This window comes from Salvelinus fontinalis, chromosome 23 (genome assembly GCF_029448725.1).
Source record: "Salvelinus fontinalis isolate EN_2023a chromosome 23, ASM2944872v1, whole genome shotgun sequence".
Taxonomy (NCBI): domain Eukaryota; kingdom Metazoa; phylum Chordata; class Actinopteri; order Salmoniformes; family Salmonidae; genus Salvelinus; species Salvelinus fontinalis.
Window position 1 is genome coordinate 12,867,323 of NC_074687.1, and position 20,284 is coordinate 12,887,606.

Genomic DNA, 20,284 nt, shown 5'->3' on the forward strand with positions numbered 1-20,284 from the left:
CAGTCTATGTTTTCTGTTTCTATGTTGGTTTTGGGTTGCCTGGTATGGCTCTTAATTAGAGGCAGCAGGTGGTTTGCGTTTTCCTCTAATTAAGAGTCATATTTAGGTAGGGTGTTCTCACTGTTTGTTTGTGGGTGATTGTCTTCCGTATCTGTGTTATGTCTTGCACCATACGGGACTGTTCGGTTGTTCGTTTCGATGTAGTCTGTTCCTGTCCGTGAGTTTTACGTTAGTTAGTTAAGTTCATGTTCAGGTTTTCGTCTACGTCGTTTTCTTGTTTTGTAAGTTTGTAAAAGTGTTTGTTTTCGTGTGCCGTCGTGTTAAATAAAAGATGGCTTATTTCCCTAATGCTGCATTTTGGTCTGATGATCCTTCTCTCCTCTCCTCGTCCGAGGATGAGGAGAGCGACAGCCCTTACAACTACAAAATTCTCTCGACCTGTGTGCACCTACGTTGTAAACTTTTATTCATAGGCTAGGTTGTAGCAACCTCATGATAGGTACAGGGAAACTTAGAGTATCATTTAGTAGCCTCAACCTATAGCTATTACATTGAGCTGGGTGAATGGAATATGAATGACAGCCATTAAATATGCTGTAATAGAAATGAATCCATTCTCATCTTAAACGGTATGGACCGCCACTGGTTAAAACTAAAGGTGGATTTACCAAACTTTGTGTGAAAAGGTAGCACTTTGAACATTATATTTAGACAATGAAAAATAAACAGTGTACACTCTGCATAAAGGGTACAGGGTAAAGATTGAAGGGAGAAGTCTCTTGTTGAAGCAGGTGTAGGTTAGCAATATTGCTGCTGCCTCTGGGCCCTATCAGTCCTTGGTTGAGTCTGTACAGCACCAGGGATGCTTTTTTCTTCTCTCATTCTTTCTCTTTTTAAATGTGTGTGTGTGTGTGTGTGTGTTCTTGGCAATTTCTCGCATGGAATAGCCTTAATTTCTCAGAACAAGAATAGACTGACGAGTTTCAGAAGAAATTATTTGTTAATGGCCATTTCAGCCTGTAATCAAACCCACAAATACTGATGCTCCAGATACTCAACTAGTCTAAAGATGGACAGTTTTATTGCTTCTTTAAATCAGGACAACAGTTTTCAGCTGTGCTAACATAATTGCAAAAGGGTTTTCTAATGATCAATTAGCCTTTTAAAATGATAAACTTGGATTAGCTAACAAAACGTGCCATTGGAACACAGGAGTGATGGTTGCTGATAATGGGCCTCTGTACGCCTATGTAGATATTCCATAAAAAAAATATTCAGTTTCCAGCTACAATAGTCATTTACAACATTAACAATGTCTACACTGCATTTCTGATCAATTTGATGCTGTTTTAATGGACAAAAAAAATTGATTTTCTTTCAAAAACAAGGAAATTTCTAAGTGACCCCAAACTTTTGAACAGTAGTGTACATATCAGTTACACATTCCTTCTCTCTCTCGCTCATAAATATACAACGTGCTCTTTGAATATAGTGGGAGTGAAAAAACAGCACCACACGGTAAAAGTATTGGACTCACTTCTCCTGGTCAATGAAGGAATGTTGTTGAATGAGGTGATTAAAGTGGTCAATGTAAAATAGCAAAATCCTAAAAAAATCTTTACTGACTGTAAAATAGCAAAATCCTAAAAAAATCTTCACTGATTCCAGTTCACAGAGTGTGACTCTTTCCATGACCCCTGACCCCTATGACACCAACCTCCAACCTCCCACCAATTGGATTGGCTCTGGTGGTAACCTGCGTGGTGGCCCCGCCGGATGATTGGCTGCTGGGCTTCTGTGGGTGGAGCCTAAGCAGTAACATGACCTGTCTGTGGAAGGTCTTGTCCAACAAGAAGTACATCACCGGGTCAACCGAACTCCTCAGCGTGGTGAGACAAAGCAGGAAGTTCTTGACCTGAGACAAAAATCAACATGCTGTTATGAAGTTTGACAGCTTTAAACTCTACTTCATGTAATATAAAACTTAACTCCACACAACATGATTTGCTTCTGGAAGTGCTTTTGAGCCAAAATGAATGGACAAATATTGCCTATAGTTACAGTATAGTGTCTATTGATAATGGTAAACTGCTGCACCTTTTAATTTAAAGGTTATATGAAAGTATTGTTGACCTCAACGATGGCAGAGAGAGGATGGCAGGGCCCCATAATGGTGGTGGCTGGGTCAGCTTGGTGCTGGACTAGGGAGATAAAGATGGACTTGAAGATGTGGTAAGGCAACATGCACACTATCAGAACCACCTGTAGAGGAGAGGAGGAAGAGAGGAGAGGAGGAAAGGTTGAGAAGAGAAGTTAAAGTTGCTAGATATAAAGCAACTAGCTATCTAGCGAATAGCATCTGTCCGTCTTAGTCTTAATCAGTAAGAAACCATTCAAATGGCTCCCCAAAACACCCAGAAGACGGAATCCCCACCTGGATCACCACGATGTTTCGGAACACTCTTCCCAGCAGTCTCTGGGAACCGTTGACAACGGCACACCGACGCGACCTCCATATATGCCTCGCCACCGCCATATACGATGTCAGCACCAGCAGGAAACAGATGAAGAAGATCACAATGGACACCACATTCGCCCCCCTCGACAGGCTTCCCCCCATCTCCATTGCCACACTGTAACACACCCTCCCCATCTTCTCCTCACCCCATCCTCCTCTCTCTCCATCCTCACTCCCTACATCCACCTTCGTCTCCTTCACTGAATAGTAAACTGTCACGGGTACTGTGGCCAACACCACCATCCCCCAGGCCCAGGCGCACACGGCCTTGGCGAACCTCACCCGTCTCAGCCTGGTGAAGAAGGCGTGGGGTAGCAAGGTGGTGCAGGTGCTGGGGCGGCTTGCGTGGGTGTGCTGGATGAGGGTGGCGAAGCGGCTGAGCGCCACCCAGGTCAGGATAAAGACACTGATGTAGATGTTGATCTGCTGAACGGGGGTGACCCCATGGAGGACCAGTTGGCACAGGGGGCTCCATGCCGGCCAAACTGGACCCTGGGAAGGAATTGACAAGGGATTTCTTTTTTACTGTTCTTATTTTACCACATATGTGACCCACCCCTTGATTGGTAGATCATGTGACCCATCCCTTGATTGATAGATCATGTGACCCATCCCTTGATTGGTAGATCATGTGACCCACCACTTGATTGGTAGATCATGTGACCCACCACTTGATTGGTAGATCATGTGAACCATCCCTTGATTGGTAGATCATGTGACCCACCCCTTGATTGGTAGATCATGTGACCCACCCCTTGATTGGTAGATCATGTGACCCATCCCTTGATTGGTAGATCATGTGATCCATTCCTTACTCTCATGATTGGTAGATCATTTAAAACAATTATAAATCTGCCACACAAAACATGACTTTTAAGACTTAAAATTCTATATTATTATGATTATTTACAAGGCCTTTGTAGAGGATTCATGAATCATATAGAGGCCTTTTATAGAGGCTTCAGAAATCATGTATAGGACTTTATAGATGCATAATAAATCATATAGAGGCCTTTATAGAGGATACATAAATCATGTATAGGACTTTATAGATGCATAATAAATCATATAGAGGCCTTTATAGAGGCTTCAGAAATCATATATAGAAATCATTCATAATAGTCCAGGCGATATGTGCCAAATTTTAGGTGATATGTTAACTTTTTCATAAAAGCTATTTTGGGGGGGGGGGATTCCTGAACATTTTCAGATATGGAGGCCATTTTCCTTTCCGCCACAACCAAATAATGTATTTTGCGTCATAACTTCTGAACCAAACATGTTAACACAGAAAATGTGACTTTTACTTATATGTTTTGAAGGTCAAGTGTTTCAATGATACCATGCACAACATCAAAAACAACCCCTGGCGGCCGTGGTGGCCATTTTGCTATTCCGCCATAACCAGACAATGTATTTTCTGTCATATCTGCTGAACCAAACATAATAAGGGGATGGCTACACCTATGTTTTGATGGTCAATGATTACAATTGTGCTGTCTACAATGTAAATAGTTATATTCTTAGGAGTGCATTAAATCTAAACTGGACATAGGTGGTGAAGTCTTTTTGGATCTTAAAAAGGCCTTTGATACTGTGAATCATGAGGTCCTTCTATCCAAACTATCCTCCCTTAATGTGTCCACTGAAGTCATTAGTTGGATGTATTCCTATCTGACAAACAGAAGTCAAAGGGTTTGTTTGGGGGACACTCAGTCAGACTCTCTTTACTATAACATTGGGGTCCCACAGGGGTCAATATTAGGTCCCCTTCTGTTTACCATCTATATAAATGATCTCCCACTTGCTTGCCCACAAGTTAACATGCAGACGATACAGTTCTGTATGTACACTCAAAAAATAGACTACTTGTTAACTTCTTACGGATCGGTGGGACGCTAGCGTCATTCATGAAAATACAAGTGTCATGCATGATTCTTTAGCTTAGAATCTTGGTACTCAAACCGCGTTGTCTGATTTGCAATAGGCTTTACGGCGAAAGCATAGCATTTGATTGTCTGAGGACAGCGCCCCGCATACATTCAGCATAAACATATTTTCTAAACCAGCACAGGCGTCACAAAAATCTGAAATAGTGATCAAATAAATCACTTACCTTTGAAGATCTTCCTCTGTTTGCAATCCCGAGGGTCCCAGTTACACAACAAATGGTAGTTTTGTTCGATAAAGTTAATTATTTAAAAGAGTTGGATCTCCCTCTTTGAAAAGTGGTGGGACAAATGTTGATTTCCTGATCTTGGAATTGCATTACATTCAGGGATGGATTGAACAGATATGTAAGTGGTTCAGCGATGAAATCAGCTGCCAGATTTAAAAATCAGGGATCAAGAAAATCAGGACCTGCAGGCTTTCTCTGATCTAAGGATTTAAGGACTTTATGTACCTCTTGCACTGAGAATGGCAAAAAGCTAAAAGTTTGACCAGCTCTCACTGGTTCATCCACACAGGGTTGTACAGAGACAGAGGACACTGGTTCATCCACACAGGGTTGTACAGAGACAGAGGACACTGAATCAAACAGCCTACCAGATGTCATATACAGCAACAAAGTCCTTCAATACACATGACGGTAATTCATTAACATTTCTGTTTCCATACATAGACTGAACAGCTTTCCAAAAATTTCGAGGCTCATTCTGGTTATCAGTGGTAACAGACATAAAATATTCAGACTTGGCCTTCCTGAGAAGAAAAGAACACTTGTTTCGTAACTGCCTAAGAAGCCAATCAGCATCAGAACATGATTTGCTTGCTTTAGCCCAGGATAGATTACATGCGTGAATAATACAAGACAGCTCAGAAGAAAACCATGGATTATCCCGCCCTTTAACTCTGAACCTGCGGAATGGGGCATGTTTGTTTAATATTTGTCACATTCTGACCTTAGTTCCTTTTTTATGTCTTTGTGTTAGGTTGGTCAGGGCGTGAGTTGGGTTGGGTAGTCTATGTTCTTTTTTCTATGTTGTTATATTTCTGTGTTTGGCCTGGTATGGTTCTCAATCAGAGGCAGCTGTCGATCGTTGTCTCTGATTGAGAATCAAACTTAGGTAGCCTGTTTTCCCCATTTTGGTTGTGGGTGTTTATTTTCTGTGTAGTGTCTGTTCACCTCGCAGAACTGTTTCGTTTTCTCCTTGTTGTTATTTTGTGTAGTCTTCAGTTTTTCAATTAAATTATGACGAACACTTACCACGCTGCATTTTGGTCCTCTTCTCCTTCACCAGACGAGAATCTTTACACTATTTGTAAAAAAAAGTCAAATTAAAAAAAAACATAATAAAAGCATTTCCAGTTAGTTTCCACATCAGGAATAAGCTCAATCTTGCTCCAATCAAAATAAAACGAATCATGAAAGAAAGCCTGCTGATTAACCTCTCTTGGGTAGGGGGCAGTATTTTCACCTCTGGATGAAAAGCGTGCCCAAAATAAACTGCCTTTTACTCAGGCCCAGAAGCTAGGATATGCATATAATTGGTGGATTTGGATAGAAAACACTCTAAGGTTTCTAACTGTTAAAATAATGTCTGTGAGTATAACAGAACTGATATGGCAGGCGAAACCCCGAGGACAAACAATCCAGGGGAAAAAATTGAGGTCATAGGATTTTCCAAATTTTTTCTTTGGGATACCCTTATTATTAGGAACCTGGTTGCAGTTCCTATGGCTTCCACTAGATGTCAACAGTCTTAAGAAATGATTCAATGTTTTTCTTTTGAGTAATGAAGAAGTAGTCCTATTCATTGTAAGTGTCACTCCAGGTGGACTCTACTGTTTTAGTGCGCATGAACTGGAGCGCGCTTCACATTGTTTTTATCCGGTATTAGAAACAGTTTATTCCGTCTTAAATTTTTGCTATTATTTACGTTTTAGGGTACCTGAGGTTGGATTAGGAACGTTGTTTGAAATGTTTGGACCAAGTTTACGGGTAACTTATTAGATAATTTGTAGGCATGTTGGGCGAGTTGAAACCGGTGTATTTCTGAATCAAACGCACCAAATAAATGGACATTTTTGGGACATAAAGAAGGACATTATCGAACAAAAGGACCATTTGTGATGTTTCTGGGACATTTTGGAGTGCCAACAGAAGAAGATCTTCAAAGGTAAGGCATGCATTATATCGCTATTTCTGACTTTTGTGGCGCACCTGCCTGGTTGAAATAAGATTTTCATGTGTTTGTATGCGGAGCGCTGTCCTCAGATAATCGCATGGTTTGCTTTCACCGTAAAGCCTTTTTGAAATCTGACACAACGGCTGGATTAACAAGAAGTTAAGCTTTATTTTGATGTATAACACATATATTTTCAAGAATGTTAAATATTTGAATTTGGTATTTTTGAATTTCCCGCTCTGCAATTTCACCGGATGTTGGCCAGGTCCCACCTGCCCATAAGAAGTTTTAAAACTCTTAAAATGTATCTTACGAATAAAGCGTGGGTTTGTTATAGGAACCTTATTATTTCTAACAGCAACAACAGCACAATGGTCACTTAAATCATTAAAAAAGGCACCAACCGCAGAATATTTATGTGGAACATTTGTCAATATCAAATCAATCAGAGTAGATTTGACATTTGAGATTTGAGCGAGTGGGTGAGTTAATCATGATGTTCTAGCCGTGAATGAATCCTGGCTTAGGAAGACTACCAAAAACCCAGAAATTTCCATCCCTAACTATAACATTTTCCAACAAGATAGAACTGCCAAAGGGGGCGGAGCTTCAATCTGCAGAGATAGCCTGAAGAGTTCTGTCTTACTATCCAGGTCTGTGCCCAAACAATTTGAGCTTCTACTTTTAAAAATCCACCTTTCCAGAAACAAGTCTCTCACTGTTGCCGCTTGCTATAGACCACCCTCTGCCTCCAGCTATGCCCTGGACACCATATGTGAATTGATTGCCCCCCATCTATCTTCAGAGCTTGTGCTGTTAGGTGACCTAAACTGGGACATGCTTAACACCCCGGCCATCCTACAATCTAAGCTTGATGCCCTCAATCTCATACAAATTATCAATGAACCACCAGGTACAACCCCAAATCCATAAACACGGGCACCCTCATAGATATCATCCTAACCAACCTGCCCTCCAAATACACATTTGCTGTCTTCAACCAGGATCTCAGCTATCACTGCCTCATTGCCTGCATCCGTAATGGGTCTGCGGTCAAACGACCACCCCTCATCACTGTCAAACGCTCCCTAAAACACTTCAGCGAGCTGGCCTTTCTATTCGACCTGGCCCGGGTATCCTGGAAGGATATTGACCTCATTCCGTCAGTAGAGGATGCCTGGTTATTCTTTAAAAGGGCTTTCCTCACCATCTTAAATAAGCATGCCCCATTCAAAAAATGTTGAATCAGGAACAGATATAGCCCTTGGTTCACTCCAGACCTGACTGCCCTTAACCAGCACAAAAACATGCTGTGGCGTTCTACATTAGCATCGAATAGCCCCCGTGATTTGCAACTTTTCAGGGAAGTTAGGAACCAATATACACAGGCAGTTAGGAAAGCAAAGGCTAGATTTTTCAAACAGAAATGTGCATCCTGTAGCACAAACAACAAAAAGTTAACGAGGGGAAAAAAGTCCAAGGAGAATAAGAGCACCTCCTTCCAGCTGCCCACTGCACTGAGGCTAGGAAACACTATCACCACCGATAAATCCGCGATAATTGAGAACTTCAATAAGCATTTTTCTACGACTGGCCATGCTTTCCACCTGGCTACCCCTACCCCGGTCAACAGCCCTGCACCCCCCGCAGCAACTTGCCCAAGCCTGCCCCATTTCTCCTTCACCCAAATCCAGATAGCTGATGTTCTGAAAGAGCTGCAAAATCTGGACCCCTACAAATCAGCCGGGCTAGACAATCTGGACCCTCTCTTTCTAAAATGATCCGCCGCAATTGTTGCAACCTCTATTACTAGCCTGTTCAATCTCTCTTTCGTATCATCTGAGATCCCCAAAGATTGGAAAGCTGCCGCGGTCATCCCCTCTTAAACGGGGTAGACACTCTAGACCCAAACTGCTACAGACCTATATGTATGCTACCCTGCCTTTCTAATGTCTTCGAAAGCCAAGTTAACCAACAGATCACCGACCATTTCGAATCCCACCATACCTTCTCCGCTATGCAATCTGGTTTGCGAGCTGGTCATGGGTGCACCTCAGTCAAGCTCAAGCTTGGGGATCCTATTTAGGTTGCCATTTTCCAGTTTAGTTTGTGGGTTATTGTCTATGGTTAGTTGCCTGTGTCTGCACTTGTTTATATATATATATAGCGGTTTGTTGTTTTGTATAGTTTGTTTAGTGTTTCTTCGTTAATAAATAGAAGAATGTATTCACATCACGCTGCGCCTTGGTCTCCTCCATTCAACGAAGGTGACAGAATTATTGACTGTATGTTTGTTTATTCCATGTGTAACTCTGTGGTGTTGTTTGTGTCGCTTTGCTTTATCTTGGCCAGGTCGTAGTTGTAAATGAGAACTTGTTCTCAACTAGCCTACCTGGTTAAATAAAATAAAACATTGAATTAAATCAACTTGGTAAAATTCATAGAATTATAAAACATTTTTAAATCATCAGACACCGGCTTTAACCATCACCAGTTGAGATTACCAATCAAGATAATTTCACTGTAAAGAAGTTTAGACCTCAGGTGCATCAGAGAAGAAAACGCATCACCGAGAGCAGAGGGGGGTCTAAAACAACCAATCACAGTTATAAAGAGACCCTTTGAAACCTCAATATTCAAAGCAAGAAATTCCAACTGTTTACAAATAGTTTCAGACTTTGCCACATGTACAACAAATTTAGTCTTTACATATATAGCCACACCCCCACCTTTCTTAACTCTATCAGTGCAATACACATTGTAACCATTTATACAAATGTCCTTATCAAGAATAGACTTGCTGAGCCAGGTTTCAGAAAACACAATTACATCAGTATCAGTTGATTTAGCCCAAATCCTAACCCCATCAATTTTTGACAACAGGCTGCGTACATTTAAATGGAAAATACCAAAACCAGATCTAGATTTAAAATCAGAGGGGGTTTGGAGACATTGCATATCAGGGCCAGGGTTAGGTTGCACATGACCTGATATCAACAAAATAATAAAATTTAGGCACCTCTGTTTAATAACCTTGCACGGCTTCTCTTTTTTAAGAGACCTACTGCAAGCGAATTCTACAAGTGAGTTTCCAGACAGTACAAAACAGTCATTTAAAACCATTAGACTTTGGTAGTGACACAAGTTCATACTGTTCACATCATGCCACAAATGCATCGGCACTTGGACGAGTGGACGGTGTGAAAAAGAGAGAGTTCCTGCAGACAGAATGTCTAATGGACGGGAAAGCACATTGTCAGATGTACTCACCCAGTGACAATGTTCTTTTTCCCCAGAGTTCAGTAAAGTCAGTGCACAAAGCAATACCATGAAAATTGTCGTTTTCTCTGAGAAATGTAAGAGATAGAGGCCAAGGAAAGGTAAGGGGAGAGAGGGACAGTGTGTATGTATGAGTCTGTATGCGAGTGTGTGTGCGTGCGAGTAGATTGGGTGTGGGGGTCGATTGAGAAAATGGGTTGGGGATTGTTGAGCTGCCTCTGACAGCCAGGCGGAGAGCGAAGAGGAGCAGCTTGGACGAGACACTCCGCGGATGGAAAGCTGAGGAAAGAACTCAGGCCAGCCGGAGATAGGGTTACATTGGTAAACTTTGAGTAAAAAAGTGCAAATAGCGAGGAAAAAATCAAACTTTTTTTTTTCCATCAGAGTTGAGGGAGATCCGCGATCTTTACACCAGCAAAACAAAATAGTTTGCACTACACAACAAGGAAATTGTTGGTTTACTCAACCATAAATGAATAGGTTATTAGTAGGTTCAAATCTACTAGTCATAGACAAACAACTTGACATTCTGCCATCTTGGATTTGGACAGATAAATTGGTAGATGGGTAAAAAATATTAAAAAGTAGACATTGAATATCCCTTTGAGCATGGTGAAGTTATTAATGACATTTTGGATTGTGTATCAGTACACCCAGTCACTACAAAGATAGAAGCGTCCTTCCTAACTGAGTTGCCGGAGAGTAAGGGCACCGCTCAGGGATTTCACCATGAGGCCAATGGTGACTTTAAAACAGGTACAGAATTTAATGGTTGTGATAGGAGACAACTGAGGATTGATCAACAACATTGTAGTTACTCCACAACACTGACCTAATTGACAGAGTGAAAAGAAGGAAACCTCTACAGTATAAAAATATTCCAAAACGTGCATCATGTTTGTAACAAGGAACTAAATTAATACTGCAAAAGATGTGGCAAAGCAATTAACTTTTTGTACTGAGTGCAAAGTGTTATGTTTGGGACTAATACAATACAACACATTTCTGAGTACCACTCCATATTTTCAAGCATAGCTGTCACTGCATCATGTTATGGGTATGCTTGTAATTGTTAAGGACTGGGAAGTTTTTCAGGATAAGTAATAAACGGAATGGCAAAATCCTAGAGGAAAACTTGGTTCAGTCTGCTTTTCAACAGACACTGGGAGACAAATTCACCTTTCAGCAGGACAATGCCTAAAACACAAGGCCAAATATACACTGGAGTTGCTTACCAAGACGACACTGAATGTTCCTGAGTGGCCTATTTACAGTTTTGACTTAAATCGGCTTGATAATCTATGGAAAGACTTGAAAATGGCTATCTAGCAATGATCAACATCCAACTAGACAGAACTTAAATATTGTTTTTATGAATATGTGCAAATATTGTACAATCCAGGTGTGCAAACCCAGAAAGACTTACAGCTGTAATCACTGCCAAAGGTGATTCTAACATATATTGACTCAGGGGACTGAATACTTATCTAATCAAGATATATTAGTGTTTTAAAAATGTTCCCCCAAAAATTCCACTTTGACATTTAAGTATTCTGTGTAAATCGTTGACAAAAAAATGATAATTAAAACCATTTTAATCCCACTTTGTAACACAAAAATGTGGGGAAAGTAATGGGGTAAAAGCACTAACACCAGAAAATGTCCAAAAAGAGTAGAACCAGTTTATCTGCTTTTATACTATGATTTGACCATTAGATGTTCAATGTTCAATGGCGATCTTATTGGATTTCTTCCCACGGTTTACCATGGCAGTCCACCATTATATAATAATCTGAACTGTTTATTTTTTGCATAGTGTCATTGTAATCCTTGACCATCAACACATAAGGGTAGACATTGGCATTTCTGTAATATCATGTTTGGTTCAGGAGATATGACACAAAATACATTATTTGGTTATGGCGGAATGAAAAATTGCTGCCGTGGTTTTTCCAATGCCTCCATTTCTGAAAATGTTCAGGCCCCCAAACTCTACAAATGAACCAAATTTCATGCTTTTATGAAAAAGTTTACATAATTTTCACATAACACCTGGATTATAAACACATTTCATGCTTCACAAAATAGGTGGCAAAAGGGTTTTAGTACTACATTTGGCCAAGATTCAGTACCAATCCAACTGTCAGTAGAAGATGACGGTACCTGTGAGTAGTAGGCTGCCAGGAAGGGGGTGGTGAGGGAGAGGCACAGGTTGGACAGGCCCAGGTGGAACAGGTAGACATGGGTGGAGGTCTGGGTGGGAATACGCCTCAGGAACACCCAGAGAGAGAGAGCGTTGCCCGGGAGACCCGTAAGGAAGAGGAGGGCGTAGAGGGAGGGGAGGATGAAGCGGGTGGTGAAGGAGGGGCAGAGGGGGGAGACAGGGAAGGTGGTTATGGCAGAGATGGAGGAGGGATTGAGGTAGAAGGTGTTGGACACAGGTGGGAAGGGTTGGGATGTGTTCTCCATTGATCTGTCAGACTAACAGAGAGAAATATTAGATACAGGAGGGGAGGGAGAGAGAGAAATATTAGATACAGGAGGGGAGGGAGAGAGAGATATAGTAGATACAGGAGGGGAGGGAGAGAGAGATATAGTAGATACAGGAGGGGAGGGAGGGAGAGAGAGAGAGATATAGTAGATACAGGAGGGGAGGGAGAGAGAGAGAGATATAGTAGATACAGGAGGGGAGGGAGAGAGAGAGAGAGATAGTAGATACAGGAGGGGAGGGAGAGAGAAATATAGTAGATACAGGAGGGGAGGGAGGGAGAGAGAGATATAGTAGATACAGAAGAGGAGGGAGAGAGAGATATAGTAGATACAGGAGGGGGGATATAGTAGATACAGGAGAGGAGGGAGAGAGAGATATTGTAGATACAGGAGGGGGGATATAGTAGATACAGGAGGGGGGGAGAGAGAGATATTGTAGATACAGGAGAGAGAGATATAGTAGATACAGGCATTTTCAGTAGTTTAGACATTAATCCCAAACTGTATATGAAACAGTTCCTCTGTCCGAATACCCACAATAGCGGACTACATATTAAACTGAATAGTATCTACTCATCGTCGCATACTGTTTTGTAACGACCCTGGGTTTATAATGATGTAATGATGCAATGTTTAGTAAAAAGTATGCAGTATGCTATTTCTACGGCTTTGAATATATAACTGGTTAGCTAGGTTAACCTGTCTAGGACTGGGGTTCCGCTAGCTTCTGGAACTGGGGTTCCGGAACGCCTCACCAACAGCCAATGAAATTGCAGGGCACCATATTCAATCAACAGAATTCTCATAATTCAATTTTCTCAAACATACAAGTATTAGACACCATTTTAAAGATAAAATTCTCATTAATCCAACCACAGTGTGCGATTTCAAAAAAGCTTTTCGCCGAAAGGAGAACATATCATTATGTTAGGTCAGCAACTAGTCACAGAAAGCATACAGCGATTTTCCAACCAAAGAGAGGAGTCACAAAGAGCAGAAATATTGATAGAATTCATCACTAACCTTTGATATTCTTCATCAGATGACACTCCCGGGACAACATGTTACACAATACATGTATGTTTTGTTCGATCAAGTTCATATTTATATCCAAAAACCAAAAAATAATGACAATTAAAACCATTTTAATCCCACTTTGTAACACAAAAATGTGGGGAAAGTAATGGGGTAAAGGCACTGTAACAGTTTACATTTGGCTTTGCCTCCAAAACATCCCGTGAATTTGCACAGAGCCACATCAAATCACAGAATATACTCATAATAAACATTAATAAAAGATACAAGTGTTATTCACATATTTAAAGATATACTTCTCCTTAATGCAAACGCTGTGTCAGATTTAAAAAAAACTTTATGGAAAAAGCAAACCATGCAAGTACGGCGCTCAGAGACCAACACAACCCAAGAAGATATCCGCCATGTTGGAGTCAACATAAGTCAGAAATAGCATTATAAATATTAACTTACCGTTGATGATCTTCGTCAGAATGCACTCCCAGGAATCCCAGTTCCACAATAAATGTTTGATTTGTTCTATAAAGTCCATAATTTATGTCCAAATTCCTCCTTGTTGTTTGCGCGTTCAGTACACAAGCTAAACTCACAACGCGCGAGCAGGTCCAGGCAAAGGTTCAGACGAAAAGTCATATTGCAGTCCATAGAAACATGTCAAACGAAGTATAGAATCAATCTTTGGGATGTTTTTAACATAAATCTTCAATAATGTTCCAACTGGAGAATTCCTTTGTCTTCAGAAAAGCAATGGAACAGAGCTCGCTCTCACGTGAACGCGCATGTTCAGCTCATGGCACTCTGGGAGAGACCTTACTCCATCCCGTCTCATTCGGCCCCACTTCACAGTAGAAGCATCAGACAAGGTTCTAAAGACTGTTGACATCTAGTGGAAGCCTTAGGAAGTGCAACATGACCCATATCCCACTGTATCTTCAATAGGGAATGAGTTGAAAAACGACCAACCTCAGATTTCCCACTTCCTGGTTGGATTTTTTCTCAGGTTTTTGCCTGCCATATGAGTTCTGTTATACTCACAGACATCATTCAAAAAGTTTTAGAAACTTCAGAGTGTTTTCTATTCAAATCTACTAATAATATGCATATCCTAGCATCTGGGCCTGAGTAGCAGGCAGTTTACTCTGGGCACGCTTTTCATCCAAACGTGAAAATGCTGCCCCCTATCCATAACAAGTTAATTAATCTTGTCGCTCAACAACTGCATGCTTATCGGGTATCCAACTAACTTAAAGTCCTACTAAAGCACGTGGCTAATGTAAGCTACAGTATTTAGCTAAAGTAAAGGCACGGCAGGCTGCAAATAACGATCAGTTTTCAAAGATATGCGTTTAAATAGTTGTGATCATTTTGAGGACAACAACAAAAAATGACTTACATTTGAATACTGCAGGACTCTTTGCTCGTCCGCTTTGCCGTCTTCCATTCGTTTTTTTAAATCAAATCTCGAAGACCTCCTTTTATCCAGTTTGAATGCATTTTGGGTGTGAAATTCCCTAAAAGTTTACAATTAATTCATACTACATGAGAAGCCGAAACGAGTATGACATTTGGGCATTTAAAGTGTCGTATACAATTTTTTTACAAACTCTAACACCGTACCCATACCGGCCGCGCACGTGTGCTATCATGCACAAATTAATTTTGTCCTCTCACACCAAACGTGATCACGACACGCAGGTTAAAATATCAAACAAACTCTGAACCAATTATATTCATTTGCGGACAGGTCGAAAAGCGTTAAACATTAATGGCAATTTAGCTAGCTAGCTTGCAGCTAATTTGTTCTGTGATATAAACGTTGAGTTGTTATTTTACCTGAAATGCACAAGGTTCTCTACTCCGACAATTAATCCACACACAAAACGGTCAACCCAATCGTTTCTCGTCATCTCTCCTCCTTCCAGGCTTTTTCTTCTTTGGATTATATATGGCGATTGGAATCTAACTTTCATATTTACCACGACGATGACGGAACTCAGTTCATCTTTCAATCTACGCCCTCCCCGTGCGGTAATGCCCCCGTGTTGTAATGCCCCCGTGTTGTAATCAGACACTGAACATGGAAATGCAATACAGTAACTGAATGTAAATCTAGCAAGTGTCAGCTTTGTGCAATTGCATAAAAATGTAGCATAGGAGCTAGATAAGAAATATGGCTATAAACAAGGTACCAGTTCGTGTATCACTAAGATAATAGCTGTTAGTAAAGAGCGCATTACGGATGAGCAGTCAGTAGACATTATTTACATTGAAGCAAGTTCCCGTCTGAACAGTTTCTATTTCCTACTGATGGAATATTGACAACAATGGTATTGTGTTGTTCTGGTCACCAAGAAACCAAACAAAACCATAACATGCTTATTTGTTTCATTTGTAAATGTAACGGTGGTCCTCCCTCTCTTCAGTCGAAAAGGAGGAGTATTTATCGAACCAAGGCGCAGTGGAGTTTGAACACATATTTATTAACGAAAAAACACGAACTTGGAAAAACTAACAAAACAACAAACGGTGTAGACAGACCTAGACGACGAACTTACATGAAACAAGAAGAACGCACGAATAGAGAAAACAGGCTACACAAAAACAACGATGAACAAAACAAACCGAAAACAGTCCCGTGTGGTGCAACGACATACACAAACACGGAAGACAATCACCCACAACGAACACTGTGACAACGCCTACCTAAATATGACTCTTAATTAGAGGAACACCAAACACCTGCCTCTAATTAAGAGCCATACCAGGCAACCCAAAACCAACACAGAAACAGAAAACATAGAATGCCCACCCAACCTCACGTCCTGACCAACTAACACACATAACAAACTAACATAAATAGGTCAGGAACGTGACAGTAAATCTATTCACATTGTGTGTTTTCATAAATGTTTTCTGTAATTACTGTATACTAATTCAGCAATGGTCCTCGTATCATGTCAGCAGTATCAAAACGTATAAATCAACTGTTGTACATATTATAAATGACCAAAAGCACTATAATTTGAAGTGTTCATGATTGTTTGTCCTTTCTTTTGTTAAACTTAAAACAGCAACAAAGCGTCCAACCTCAGTAAAACTCTTAACTAAAATGCTAGTGTAGAAAACTGTGACCATTTTCTCAAAAAGCCATTTCCTGCTTTCTGTTAAACCCACAGCCATTTTCACACTAACAGTTGTTTTTTAAAGAAATCTATGTTTTCACAAATATTAATACTTACAGTACAGAGATCAATGATGTCTGTTTATGAGGTAGTTAATTGTATGTTGGTATGAAAGGTGTATGTGGAGCATCAAATATCCTGTTTGTCCTCTCAGCTTTTAGTAGGGGAAGTGTGTGAGAAAGAGAACAGAACGCAAGAGAGTGTATGTGTGTGTGTGTGTGTGTGTCTATGTTTGCATACATGCGATGTGGGTTCGTTCACAATGTGAGTTATTTTCAGATGTCCTGGTGAGATGTGATCACAGGAAGACTAAAGGGAAACATGTCGTCTCACAGGCTGAATGGTCACCCAATGACATCTGCTGAGAAACGTCTATTGTTGTTGAGTTTAAAATAGATTTATTGATAGATGATCAGGGTTACATTCAAATGGGGTTTGTGTGATGTGACAGGGAGAGGCAGTACTGAGAGAGCAGAGGGAGAAGTTGTGGTCCACAGCCTCTTACAGTTGCCCACAGGAGTGTCTGTCTGTCTGTCTGTCTGTCTGTCTGTCTGTCTGTCTGTCTGTCTGTCTGTCTGTCTGCGTACGTGCGTCTTACTGTCGTCCTCGGCAGCAGGGCAGGGATGTAAAACACAGCTCAGCGCTGCTATGGTTATGGTTGCGTTATTCACCTTTCATCTTGTTCTCCCCTTCTCACATTCGCCCCCGTGTGGTGAGAGTATGGTCACTGCACGCTGGATATGGTATGGCAAGAAGCACGCCACAAACACAACCACAGCTAAGATCTTCCTACGTACCCTCAGACTATGACGCCACGCCCCCTGCCTCTCTCCTGCTCCTGAACACCCCCCCAGGTTTACACCCCATTTGTTCTCCCCCATGTCCTCCCTCTCCCCTAAACTCACCCCACACCCCTCTTCCACCCCCACACTCAACCCCGTCCCCTCCATTACCCCTCCTTCACTAGTGTGTGTGGTTGTGCCAGGCCCCCTGACCCTCTTCAGATGCAGAATTAGTCCCCCCGTAGCTGACCACAATAAAGGTTAGAATCAGGAAAAACAGCCCCACTCCAAGGCAGTGCTGGTTATGGAACCCTTCTCTGTGGTGATTCTCCACCAGGTCAAAGCAGCCGTCTCGTCTTGCTCCCCCTTTTCCTCCTCTGATCTGAAGTACCACACTGGCACTCACCACCGTTGCCACGGTTACCCGGGTGACGAGACAGAGTACCCAACAGCTTCTGGGCCTGGTGAGGGGCGTAAGGAGGGCAGGGTGAGGCTATACCTATAAGCAGAGAAAGATTTGAGAGCAAAATTGAATGGTTAATTTAAAAATAAAAAATTCTAAATCAACCGGACAGTTTTACGTTTGAAGCCGTTTTGTGGTCACACTGTTCCAGAGAAGAAACATTATGTTACAGTAGAGGTTGATGTAGAAGACTGTTACCATGGTTAGCGTGGTGACCTGACACTCCCTGTCCTCTCCGGACCAGATCTGACCCCTCAGGTAATACATCCCCTGGAACAGGAAGCTGGTGCACAGCAAGAGGTCAGTGGTCACCATGTTAAGGGTCAGGATGATGGTTGGTGTCCGCCCCGACCTCCAGCAGTTACGCATGGTCAGGCCGTTGCCTAGGAAACCCAGGAGCAACAGAGCAGGTAGAGCCAGGGCTTGACGTGTGTGTAAAAGAGGTCATGGTATAGCCAACACTGTCTGGAAGAGGAGAGAGAGAAAGTGAGGAGGAAGGTGAGGGGAGGAGGAGGAAGATGGGGAGAGGATGGGGGAGCAATTGTGACCGATGAGAACACACTGTACAGTGAGTGTGGTTACATGCACACAATAATGCGATTATTGTGGATAGTCAGATTAATAAAATAGTTAGATTAAAACGTTTACATGCTTTGCAAGAAGAACGATTTCCCTAATAATCCTGTTTACATGGACACATCTGAAATCAGGCTACCTGATGATACTCTGAAAATGTAGAGATTCTTTGTGTATAGCCTCTAAAGTATTTAGGGCAGCAACCCCCCTTTGATACACCTGAACTGACCTCGCCTTCTGGATGATAGCGGGGTGAACAGGCCGTGGCTCGGTTGATTGATGTCCTTAAACATTTAGTAATGACAGAATGCATTTTAAACTTCACGCACAGTACCACTTTTGTATGACTTACTAAAATGATTTGATCGATATTGGTGTGGATTGATAAGAACACCAAAGTTGGCATTACCGATAAGTAATGTGAAGAGCTGTGCTGGAATGTGAAGCTAACTGAAGCTAACCCTGAATAGATCTAGCTTGCTTTGTAGGATACCCCTCAGGTCTACACCTTTGACTGAGTCCCAAGCCAGATCTACACCTGCATACAGTATCTCAGCCCAAATACCCATAGGAACCAGGTTCACACCTGTGGCTATGTCTCAATTCTCTGATAAACCAGGTCTACACTTCTGACTATTCAGCAAAACTCACATTAACCAGGTCTACCATTGTGCAAGAGACACTAAACAAACTTATTGACATTGAATATTTGTTAAGTTATTACACTAATTCAGTTTCAGGGTCTATATATTGCCAATTCTGGCTAGTAGTGGTGCGCGGGGCAGCTGTTTTTTCACCCGCACCCAAGAGCAATTGCAAATAACCCATCCTCAACCGCCCGACTCTATGTGATAAAGTGAAAATCTGAGGCCCACAGCCGACCCTAACCCACTAATATAGAACATGTGCTGTAGGCTACAGTCAGAGATGGCGGAAAGATTTTGAGGCATGGGGTGCAGGATTTATGTTTCTGCTTATAATTTGGTAGGCTATTTGCTAGTCAACCTGTCTATAGATACTGTACATGTAGCTCAGTGGCGGTCGGTGCCGTCTAAGATGGGGAAATACTTTTAAAAATGTATGAGCCTTATTTCTATTACAGCATATTGGATGACTGTCATTCATATTCCATTCACCCAGTTCAATGTAACAGCGATAGATTTAGGCTACTACATGGTACTCAAATTTTCCCGATATCCATCATGAGGTCGCTACAACGTCGAGAATTTTGAGGAATCAAGGTGACAGACAGTGACACATTCAATACCGCTCTTGCCTAAATCTAGCTGATCTAGAGAATAATCGTCGTCCCACTTCTGACACATGTTTGGGGCGGCAGGTAGCCTAGTGGTTAGAGTGTTGGGCTAGCAACCAAAAGGTTGCTGGATCAAATCTGTTGTTCTGCCCCTGAACAAGGCAGTTAACTCACTGTTCTCCAGTAGACAGTCATTGTAAATAATCATTTGTTCGTAACTGACTTGCCTAGTTAAATAAAGTTACAAATTGTCCAACCGTTGCAAAATTTGAATTTCTATTGGAGAAATTCTGGAATTTTTATCTCCATTTGCTTCCGTTTAAGAAATGTTTTTCAACAGAATCGGCGGAAAGAATACACCCTTGATCACACACAAACCCAGTTCACTTTCATAGCAGCCATATAAAAACAGTATTATCACCCTGCTCGTTGTATATACCATATAATTTATTCTCGCAACTATCTATGTGCTCTCCTCCTTTTCCTTTCGCTTGTGGACTTCAGCTGTCCAAGCCAAACCTTCATATCATGACCGCTATAACTGCTACACACAGCCTACATCGTTGTCACGTCA

The 20,284-nt window shown here is 41.5% G+C and overlaps 2 protein-coding genes across 19 annotated transcripts in view; one reads left to right on the forward strand and one right to left on the reverse strand.

The window, feature by feature from the left end:
• LOC129820868 (peripheral plasma membrane protein CASK-like) overlaps positions 1 to 20,284 on the forward strand; it is a 237,314-nt gene that overhangs the window by 109,407 nt on the left and 107,623 nt on the right. The gene's annotated exons all lie outside the window — the stretch shown is intronic.
• On the reverse strand, positions 1,118 to 12,400 carry LOC129820875 (probable G-protein coupled receptor 82). Its single transcript, XM_055877943.1, has 4 exons — positions 12,091 to 12,400; positions 2,435 to 3,010; positions 2,134 to 2,262; positions 1,118 to 1,915 (listed from the first exon to the last, which is right to left on the reverse strand). Exons 1-4 carry the CDS (start codon positions 12,394 to 12,396, stop codon positions 1,670 to 1,672), a joined length of 1,257 nt encoding a protein of 418 aa, XP_055733918.1. The 5' UTR covers positions 12,397 to 12,400; the 3' UTR covers positions 1,118 to 1,669.

Coding starts and splice junctions, on each gene's coding strand:
- LOC129820875 (XM_055877943.1), bottom strand. CDS start 12,396: ATGGAGAACACATCCCAACCCTTCCCACCTGTGTCCAACACCTTCTAC. Junction 2,263..2,434: donor GAAACATCGTGGTGATCCAG/GTGGGGATTCCG, acceptor TCTCCTCTACAG/GTGGTTCTGATAGTGTGCAT. Junction 1,916..2,133: donor CTCTCTCTGCCATCGTTGAG/GTCAACAATACT, acceptor TTTTTGTCTCAG/GTCAAGAACTTCCTGCTTTG.